The sequence below is a fragment of the Balaenoptera ricei genome, chromosome 8 (genome assembly GCF_028023285.1).
Source record: "Balaenoptera ricei isolate mBalRic1 chromosome 8, mBalRic1.hap2, whole genome shotgun sequence".
In the NCBI taxonomy this organism is placed as follows: domain Eukaryota; kingdom Metazoa; phylum Chordata; class Mammalia; order Artiodactyla; family Balaenopteridae; genus Balaenoptera; species Balaenoptera ricei.
This window is the reverse complement of record NC_082646.1, coordinates 102945374-102955721: the sequence shown is the minus strand read 5'-3', so window position 1 is coordinate 102955721 and position 10348 is coordinate 102945374. Positions and strand designations below refer to the sequence as shown.

At 44.9% G+C, this 10348-nt stretch overlaps 1 protein-coding gene and 1 non-coding gene across 2 annotated transcripts in view; both read left to right on the top strand.

Annotated features, from left to right (window-relative positions):
* The first annotated feature begins 1913 nt into the window (after positions 1 to 1913).
* Positions 1914 to 10348, top strand: part of OSBP (oxysterol binding protein) — a 34402-nt gene continuing 25967 nt past the window's right edge. Inside the window, exons 1-2 of the mRNA XM_059931658.1 lie at positions 1914 to 2501; positions 8466 to 8674. Coding sequence (XP_059787641.1) covers positions 2140 to 2501; positions 8466 to 8674 — 571 coding nt within the window. The 5' untranslated portion in view covers positions 1914 to 2139. The remainder of the gene's footprint in view (positions 2502 to 8465; positions 8675 to 10348) is intronic.
* LOC132371166 (small nucleolar RNA SNORA48) lies at positions 9244 to 9386 on the top strand. The gene has a single exon (XR_009504789.1). It is a non-coding gene; the product is annotated as a small nucleolar RNA SNORA48 (small nucleolar RNA).

The following is a 10348-nucleotide window of genomic DNA, read 5'->3' as shown; positions in this document are numbered from 1 at the left end:
TGTCTGAAAAGCAGTTTTTTTGGGGTTTTTTTGTTTGTTTGTTTTTTCAGAACCAGAATCCAGTCAAACATTTGATTGTGTGGGTTTCTTTTTGAAATTAAAAAAAAAAAAAAGTTACAACAATCACCACGTGACTCTGTTATGATATCACTTTTCCTTAATCTTTATATCTTATCTTCTGTAAAACCAGTTGTCTTATAGAATATCTCACATTTTTTATTTACTTGATTGTCTCCTTGGGGGTGTTGTTTATCTGGTTCCTCCAGCCCCTGTAACAACTTACGTTTTTGTAGCTGTTTAGTTTATCAAACACGTTCGTATGCATTTAATCACAACAGTATCGCTGTAAGGCTTTATTCCTATTTAACAAAAATGAACACTGAGGCTTGGAGTGCTTAAATGACTTTTCCAAAGCCAGAGAGCCAGTAAGTAGCAAAGGCAGGACTCAAGCATAAAGGAATTCACTTTAGTTGAGTTAAAACAACAACAATTAATCCCAAATAGCCTACATCTAACTGCAGATTTTCGAAGTGCATTGTCTCTCCAGAATTCAATAGATATTTCTCTTCTTTTAAAAACGTTTTCAGAAAAAGGATCTTTCAAGAAATATTTTATTTTCCTGATACCGTGAAGCACATTGCCAAGAAAAAGCAATTTGTTTTACAACTTCTAACAGCTATTTCTCTTGTCCAGCAAAACTAGCAAAATGTAACAGATACCGGGTTCCCCTCAAAGCTGCGTTTGTAACAACAGTTCACAACGTCTAAATGTTAAATGAGTTACTGAATTTATGACTTTCATAAATGTGTGAACAAAGTCAATTTATCTAAAATAACTATTTTCTGTGCAAAGTTAAGCATACACATGTGCGCTTATGATGCTAATACCAACAAGGGCCTTTCGGACTGTTAGAGACGCCGGTCGGAAGTACACGTAAACTCAGGTCTTCGCCAGTCTATTTTCTCCTCACAGCTGGGTCAGCAACTCGTGGAACAGAATTAGGAGAAGCTTATGACAGTCTACAATCAAGAGATAAGGGGTGTGGTGCGACGATGAGCAAACCAGGCAAAGGAATTAGGACGGTGGATTCAGGAGGAAACTGGGGAAGACATTTCTGGGCTCCCCAGGAATTCAGGCCTCCAGCTTGGAGCCAGCTGCTAGAAGGGGGCCCTAGAAGGGAGACTTAGGCAGGGGTTGACTACTGAGGAGTACTCTTCTCAGCAAGAAACTATGGAAATCTAACTCAGAGAGAGGGACTCCCAACACTGCGCGTACATCAAAAAACGCTTTTAAGAAGCTGACTCGCTTTCGCCTCTCACAAACTTCCCCGAAGGTGGAAGCAGACGGGCACGCCCCGCAAGTGCCCTTCCCTGGTTTTATTGGCTGCCCTGGCCTGCCCCTTTCTCAATCTGTTTCTTTCATTGGTTAGCATTGCTACGCTCCTGCTTTCACAGACAATTCCCGGAACCAATCATCTCCAACCACCGCTCCGTCTCTCCGCCGACTTGTGAGTGGCATCCATTCCAACCAATAAAAAATGAAAGTGAGGCTGTAAAGACTACACTCCTCCCCTTTCTCCTCAACTCGTTCAGCAAATGGTAGAAAAGGTTGAGCAGCTGATACGAACCACCAATCCGTAAGGGCGGAAGAGGGGCGAGGAGAAGAGTGATGGGAGGGGGTGACGTGGCGGTGACGGGGGCATAAACTAAAATGAGTGGCAGAAATACTAGCCAATCGACAATCAGACTGGCTGGGTAGTCTGCATTCTCGAGTCCTCCCTGAGCGCCGGAGACTTCGGGAAAGCACCAATGAGGTTTTCATGAGTCTGATTGGCCTTCACCTGCACCAATCAACGGCGTTCCTGGCGGAAGCGTCCCACCACGGGCTCTCACTGGGCGCTGGTGGAATGACAGGCCCAAGAGAAATGCCAATGTCCGAGGGGTCTTCCGCAAGTGACACTCAGCGGCACCAATCGACTTCCTCCTTCCCGGCGGCAGAGCCCTCCTCCCCGCGGCCGGCCTGGCTGGGCGGGGACGCTGCGCGGCGGCGGCTGATGCGCTAGCCAAGTGGGGCCCTCCGGGCGGCGACGGCGGCTCTCGTAGGCGGTTCCGGTCCTGTATCTCCGGGCGGCGGCGGCTCATGGCGGCGACGGAGCTGAGAGGAGTAGTGGGCCCGGGCCCGGCAGCCATTGCGGCCCCGGGCGGCGGTGGCGGCGCCGGTCCCCCCATGGTGGGAGGAGGCGGCGCCGGCGGCCGCGGAGACTCGGGGCCGGGCTCCGGGATCGCCCCGGGCACGGTGGCCGCGGTGGCTGCGGGCGGCCCGGGCCCCGGGGCCGGGGGAGTGGCGGCGGCGGGCCCGGCTCCTGCGCCGCCGGCGGGGGGCTCGGGCGCTGGGGGTTCGGGCTCTGCTCGCGAGGGCTGGCTCTTCAAATGGACCAATTATATCAAAGGCTACCAGCGGCGGTGGTTCGTGCTGAGCAACGGGCTCCTGAGCTACTACAGGTAACTGCTTCCGGGGCGCCGTCCCCCACTGCAGCCCATAGCCCCCGCGCCGTCACCCTCTCCAGCCCGCACAGCAGCCAAGGTCGCCCCAGGCCCCTTTTCGTCACTTGCGCGCGTTGACAGCCCGCGACACGAGTCCACCATCACGAAAGTGAACGCTCCAGGACTTACCGCTCCACCTGGGTGACCCACCCTTGGTGCCATACCTTCCCCTCGGTCCCTGGCCCTTCCAGTTGTTCGGAGAGCATCTTCTCTTCCATTGTGTTTCCAACAGCGTATGGGTGCAATGATTAATTCTGCAAGGAAGGCGCTGTTGTAGGTGTTTAAGGGACACGTATGGGAGGGCAAAGTCCAGGCACCGCTCCCAAGGAACTTACTGTAAAAAGTCCCAAGGCTTAGCTCTCTGTGCCTGGTCTCCAGAATTCAAGGTTATTAGCAGCCCTTGATGTACCCGCCTTTGCTCTCTCCACATTCAGGCACAAGGACACCACGCGTAGGGTGGCCTCGGTATCTGTCCCCTCTCTTTATCTCTTCAAGATTTGCCTAGGCTTTCGCCTTCTGGACAGACCAGAATGGAGAAGTGCACTCCAGTGTTTCTTTTTGCCTGCCCCACCTCCTCCCATGGGAATCATTAAGTGTTCCATCCAGTATTTCTGGGGTCTCTCTGGTCAGTGAGGTTTAAGTTTCATTAAGGGAAGAGTCCATGCCTTTTGTATGACTACTTCTGTTCAGAAATGCTTGTTTTGGGATGTTTAATATATGTTTACGGTGACCCACAATCTCCCCACAACATAACATGCTTTTGGCTACTCATGTTACTATAGATAGAGAGGTTGGGACACTGGATTTGGAGACAGGACATAAACATTTCCTGAGTGCTGGACAGTTTGGATAGGTGTTTTACATATGGTATTCTTTGACTCCCCAAAACAATCTGGAAGTTAGGAGATATTCCCATCTTACCAGTGAGGAAACGGAGACTTAGCTTGGGCAGCTTTCCCAAGGTCTTGAGTCAGGATTTGAAACTAATTCTTTTCACACCAACACAACCTAAAACCCAGGTTAGTGTTACATGGATCAGTCAGATATAGAGATAACTACTTATCCATAGCTAGTACATTTATAGATCATGATACTATGTATAATTTATACAAAGTGTATAGAAGTTCCCTTTAAGGGAGATTTTGCTTAATATAATGGCATTTCTAAGTGAAATCTTTTTATAAAGACCATTCTATTTGGGCCCCAAAACAGTGTTGTTAAGAACGGCTCACTCTATATTTCTTTTCCTCTGCCAGTAGTCACTTTGCCACCAGGAGGGTTCGGGTGAACGAATCTCTTTTCCACCAACTCCATTGTTTTGGCTCTTAAAGAATTTTGAGAGGAAATTGAAGATGGGAGTTGGAGGTTGTTGAAATAGGAACACATGCTTATCTGGTCTCTAACACAGTGGAAGATACCTTAGCACATACTCACTGCTTAAGCCACATTAATTGTGAACACTTGTGTATTTCATTTTTTTTTTTTTCACCATCTTTATTGGACTATAATTGCTTTATAATGTTGTGTTAGTTTCTGCTGTATAACAAAGTGAATCAGCTATACATAAACATATATCCCCATATCCCCTCCCTCTTGCATCTCCCTCCCACCCCTCTAGGTGGACACAAAGCACTGAGCTGATCTCCCTGTGCTATGCAGCTGCTTCCCACTAGCTATCTGTTTTACATTTGGTAGTCTATATATGTCAGTGCTACTTTCTCACTTCGTCCCAGCTTACCCTTTGCCCTCCCCGTGTCAAGTCCATTCTCTATGTCTGCGTCTTTACTCCTGTCCTCCCCCTAAGTTCATCAGAACAATTTTTTTTTAGATTCCATATCTCTGTATTAGCACAGGGTATTTGTTTTTCTCTTTCTTACTTCACTCTGTATGACAGGCTCTAGGTCCATCCACCTCACTACAAAAACTCAGTTTCGTTTATTTTTATGGCTAATATTCCATTGTATATATGTGCCACATCTTCTTTATCCATTTATCTGTTGATGGACACTTAGGTTGCTTCCATGTCCTGGCTACTGTAAATAGAGCTGCAGTGAACATTGTGGTACATGACTCTTTTTGAGTTATGATTTTCTCAGGGTATATGCCCAGTAGTGGGATTGCTGGGTCGTATGGTAGTTAAATTTTTAGTTTTTTAAGGAACCTCCATACTGTTCTCCATAGTGGCTGTATCAATTTACATTCCCACCAACAGTGCAAGAGGGTTCCCTTTTCTCCACACCCTCTCCAGCATTTATTGTTTGTAGATTTTTTGATGATGGCCTTTCTGACTGGTGTGAGGTGATACCTCATTGTGGTTTTGATTTGCATTTCTCTAATGATTAGTGATGTTGAGCATCCTTTCACGTGTCTGTTGGCCATCTGTATGTCTTCTTTGGAGAAATGTCTGTTCAGGTCTTCTGCCCATTTTTGGATTGGGTTGTTTGTTTTTTTGATATTGAGCTGCATGAGCTGCTTGTATATTTTGGAGATTAATCCTTTGTCAGTTGCTTCGTTTGCAAATATTTTCTCCCATTCTTTCGCCTTGTTTATGGTTTCCTTTGCTGTGTAAAAGCTTTTAAGTTTCATTAGGTCCCATTTGTTTATTTTTGTTTTTATTTCCATTTCTCTAGGAAGTGGGTCAAAAAGGATCTTGCTGTGATTTATGTCATAGAGTGTTCTGTCTATGTTTTCCTCTAAGAGTTTGCTAGTGTCTGGCCTTACACTTAGGTCTTTAATCCATTTTGAGTTTATTTTTATGTATGGTATTAGGGAGTGTTCTAATTTCCTTCTTTTACATGTAGCTGTCCAGTTTTCCCAGCACCACTTATTGAAGAGGCTGTCCTTTCTCCATTGTATATTCTTGCCTCCTTTATCAAAGATAAGGTGACCATATGTGTGTGGATTTATCTCTGAGCTTTCGATCCTGTTCCATTGATCTATATTTCTGTATTTGTGCCAGTACCATACTGTCTTGATCGCTGTAGCTCCGTAGTATAGTCTGAAGTCAGGGAGCCTGATTCCTCCAGCTCCGTTTTTCTTTCTCAGGATTGCTTTGGCTTATGTATATTGTTTGCATTATTATATTCAGAATTGATTTTCATTTTAACCCTTTCTAATTACTCATACAGGACTATCAGTTTAAGGTTAAATCACAAATCTAAAATTTTAGTCTGCTCCAAAGTTTTTCCCCTACTCAGGTTCATATTTTCCTGTTACACTGGCCATCATTCTAATGTTCAATTGATTCATGTCCTAACTTGGCTTGTAAGTCACTGTTAACACTGATTCCCCATTTTCAAAAGTTGTGTATCAGCTGAGGGCCTTAATGTGTGGTCATTTTTCCTCATCCAAGTTCCTAATCAAATCTACTTTCTAGCCCAGTTGAGTCTTTGATCGGTACCAGTCTTGATCAGTATTGATCTTGGTTGGCCAGTAATAACCTATATGTTGCTATCTTTTAAGTACTTGTAACCACTTTTCACTTCTCTCTTACAATAGCTAGTGGTACCTGTCTGACTACAGCTAAAACTACTCCCAAAACATATCAAACCACATATTGGGAAATATACCACATGCCTGTCCTTGCCAGCTAAGATGGTTCCACCCACACACCAACCAAGCAGCAGGATCCAAAGTTATCAAATCTACGCACTACCCTCAAAATCACATTGAAGTACTTCCTATCAACGAATTGGTAGTTTATTCTTTCAAACAGGTTCTTTGGGTCCCCATCTCCTTATTTAGCTAACTTGTCTTTCCTCCTGCTTTTCATGCCTCCAAAACCAATCGTATCCTGTATATACCTTTTACAAAATACTGTTTTCTTTTTAACTGAGTACTTCCTAGACCCGTGCTCTGATGAACTGTCCTAATAGGCTTTGGCATGCCTTCTTTTTACCTATCCTGTTCTTCCTCACAAAGTTACACAGATGTCTGGTTACTTAAAACCATATGTAGAACCCCAGCTCTCCTAGACACATCGTGACAAGCCCATAGTATTAGTTTTCCTGGCTAGCTTCTAGAGACTGAGTTACTATTTCTGCTGGCCTTTTCAGGGAAGACCTTACTAACCAGAAAATACCACCTAATACTGAGGTGCCTAAAGAACTTATCTTGCACTCTGAAAAGCATGTCTTTCTCGCTTCTGCACTGATCATTTATAAGCATAGGTGTACCTGCTTGAACCCAAGAGCTCCGAAGTTAAGCCCGCCCTACTTCCAGAGTTCTTTGGTATTTTAAAAACTGCTACAGACGTTATGTGATTTGAGAAACTTCTTTAGTTCATGAAGATGACCCAAGCAGAAGAGATTCCTAGGAAGTGGCTTGTGGAAAATACCAACACGTTGTGAGGAATGTGGTAGACGGTCCAAGTAACACCTTTGGAGTAGAAAGCAAGGGTGAGCTGGCCTGTCAGCTGTGGGTCTGTAATTCAGCCTGCATTATTCATAATGTAACTGAAGCTTGGGGGCAGGGGAGGGGAGGTAAGAATAGAAAAACCAGGGATTCACGTTACAGTGTGGCAGGTGCGGGCGCGATGGAAAGTGGCCTGGTTTATTGAGGACCCGTTTCCCCCCCCCCCCGCCCCCATCCCGGCCATCCCATACTGCTCATTTGTGCATCTGAGGAAGAAAAACCAGTTTCATGGGACAAACCGAACGATAGCAAATCTGTCTTCCTAAACACAGCACACAGACTTTCTCAAAGCCACCAAATCTTAGTTTCCAGAGCTGGAGTGTGTGTCATCTCTGGCATGCAGGAATTCTGGATGTGCCAGGTATGTTTGGCCGCTTGGCACTCGTGAAAGAGAAATGGCTCTGCTTTGCACTGTGGCAGTTGGCAAAGGACTTTGACCTCTTTATGTTCCAAGTTGGTCAGGGGAAAACTGCAGTCTCAACATGCAGGTCCCTGGGCATAATCGGCGGGTGGGGGAAATTAGCACAGTTTGCCCTGTACACTCAATTGTGCTGGCAGCTTGATCTTTTATGCCAGGTCTCTTGTAGCTTGTTGTCACCAACCAGTGCTGTAAAGTTCAAAAGTTAGTCTATTAATAGAACTGTCAGTCAGTAGAAATGGGGAAAATTTTTATACCCAGTCCTCTGAGAACAGATTTGCTGAATCTCTCCTAGCTATTAATAGGATGGCTTAGGAGTTCCCACCAATGGAGGTCAGTGGACCCTAGGAAAGAATATATTCCAGAAAGATTATACCATCTGGTGATTCTTTAATGATTATTCTTTCTTTACTCCCACAGAAAGCTAGTTATTCCTATTTCATATCATTTGAGCTGTAGTCAGTATTTAATACTCTAAACGTCTAAGGGTGCCTTACACTTCTGCAAGATAGTTGTTAAGAGTAGTATGAGAATTTCATTTGGGCTGAGTTATAGTTGGGGGAATGGGTTGTTCAGTACGTGTAAAATGGAGCTATTCTTAGAGAATAAGATTATTATACAGAATTTTGTTGCATGAGTTTATAAAGCACTATTTCATAATTATATCTTGCTAAATAAAAGGTAATTCCTGACTGCAAAAGGGCATGAGGGAACTTTCTGGGGTGATGGAAATGTTCTACATCTTGATTGTGGAGGTGGTAGCACAAGTGTATACATTTGTCAAAACTTACTAAATTGTACTCTTAAAATTGCTGGATTAATACTGTATGTAGTTATCCTTCAGTGAAGCCTATTTTTTAAAAGCTAAGGGTGAGAGGGACAGCAGAGCAATAAAATCTTATAGGCTCTGAAAGGAAATCCCTACTGATTGTTTTTTGAATTTTAGGGAGCCATTTGAGGGAAATATTACAACTGGCTAATTCCTAAGACTGCTGTATTTTCGAAAGGCTTAGAGTTATGAAATGGAATGTGAGGAAGGATAAACCACGCATCAGCTTTCTACTTAGCTTGTCTTTGGCTCGTTATTGCAGGTCAAAGGCAGAAATGAGACATACCTGCCGTGGTACCATCAACCTCGCCACAGCCAACATCACGGTGGAGGACTCCTGCAACTTCATCATTTCCAACGGGGGTGCTCAGACCTACCATCTGAAGGCGAGCTCGGAAGTAGAGCGGCAGCGCTGGGTCACAGCCCTGGAGCTGGCCAAGGCCAAGGCTGTGAAGATGCTGGCAGAGTCAGGTAGGGAGCAAAGAGTATTGTGTCTGGGGAACATTCTGTTTGCCCCTCTTATGCACACATCTTATTTTGTCCCTCATTGTCATTGTCATTTAACTATCAGCTGTCTCCTGGATGTCTCAGGCTTCTGCTCATCCGGCAGAATTTCTCCTGGAGTGCTGGTTTTCAGCTGGGGGCAGTTCTGCCCCAAAGGGGACATTTGGTGAAGGCTGAGGAGTGGCGGTGTTGGTGGCATCTAGGGAGTAGAGGCCAGGGACGCTGCTAACCTCCTGCCAGTGCACAGGGCAGCCCCACAGCAGAGAGGTGGCTGGCCCAAAATGTCAGCGTTGTTAAGGTTGGGAAACTCTGCCTTAGGAGCTTATCAGTTATCCTTTTGGCTTTTAATGCCAACTGACTACCTTAAAATTTTGAGAAATAATTATTTTATTGATAGATCAGTCAGGATTATTACAACTCACACTTTGGATCTGTCCTGACTTTTTTCTTTTCTCCTGGCATCTTCTTACTTAACTCTTTTCTGGTGGAATTGAAACCAACAATCTTCGTAGATTGCCAAAAACATTATATGTGAAACCCCCTGGCAGTGGGCAAAGAGACACCTGATGGGTGGTGTTGCTCTTATATCAGTCGGGGCAGAGGGGCGTACAGCCCTTTGTTCAACCCAGCTTGGTGCCTTCGTTGGTGGCCAGAGCTGTTTCATGCTTGAGGCACATGAAAAAAATAATAATTATATGTGATATTTTCTGTGAAAAATCTTTATTTTGCTACCATAGACTCACTAAAAAGAACAATCTAATTATGTTTTGATTTTTCTTAAAGGAAAATGGTAGGATTTCCCCGCAGATGTTGATAGTTTAGTCATGCTGAGCTTGGTCATCATAGAGCTGACCAAGATGCTCACCTGCTAACTTCTGGTTGTTCATCTCTTGTGTTTCTTATCCCTTGTTCTTTCCCGTGCTGTGTTTACTATCTCTTAAGCAATGAAGGAAAGTTTACTGCTTTGTTAGTTTCCGGGTAACAGCGAATATTTTGACTCTGGCCCTGCTGTCTGCCTAACAGATAGGGCAGGTCCTTCCTTGTTTCTTTTGTTTTGATTTTAGTGCTGATTTCAGCACCCCCAAAGGAAGTGACACTGCTGGAAAAGAACTTTGCAGTTGCAAAGTGTTAAGGACAAAACTGATAGCAAGAGGCACAACACAGCTCTCTGCTTGACTTATTATTTGAAAGTCATTTAACAGAAGACCTTGCACAGCTTTCAGTGCAGGGGTGGCTTTAGTGTCAGATGAGCTCATCATGAAGTTCCCGAGTTCTCCTTTAGAAAAGATAAGTTGGGCTTCCCTGGTGGTGCAGTGGTTGAGAATCTGCCTGCCAATGCAGGGGACACGGGTTCATGCCCTGGTCTGGGAAGATCCCACATGCCACGGAGCGACTAGGCCCGTGAGCCACAACTACTGAGCCTGTGCGTCTGGAGCCTGTGCTCCGCAACAAGAGAGGCCGCGACAGTGAGAGGCCCGCGCACCGCGATGAAGAGTGGCCCCCGCTCGCCGCAATTAGAGAAAGCCCTCGCACAGAAACGAAGACCCAACACAACCAAAAATTAATTAATTAATTAATTAATTTAAAAAAAAAAAGATAAGTTAATGAGTCTTTTGATGATGTGGACATGGTTTACAGAGA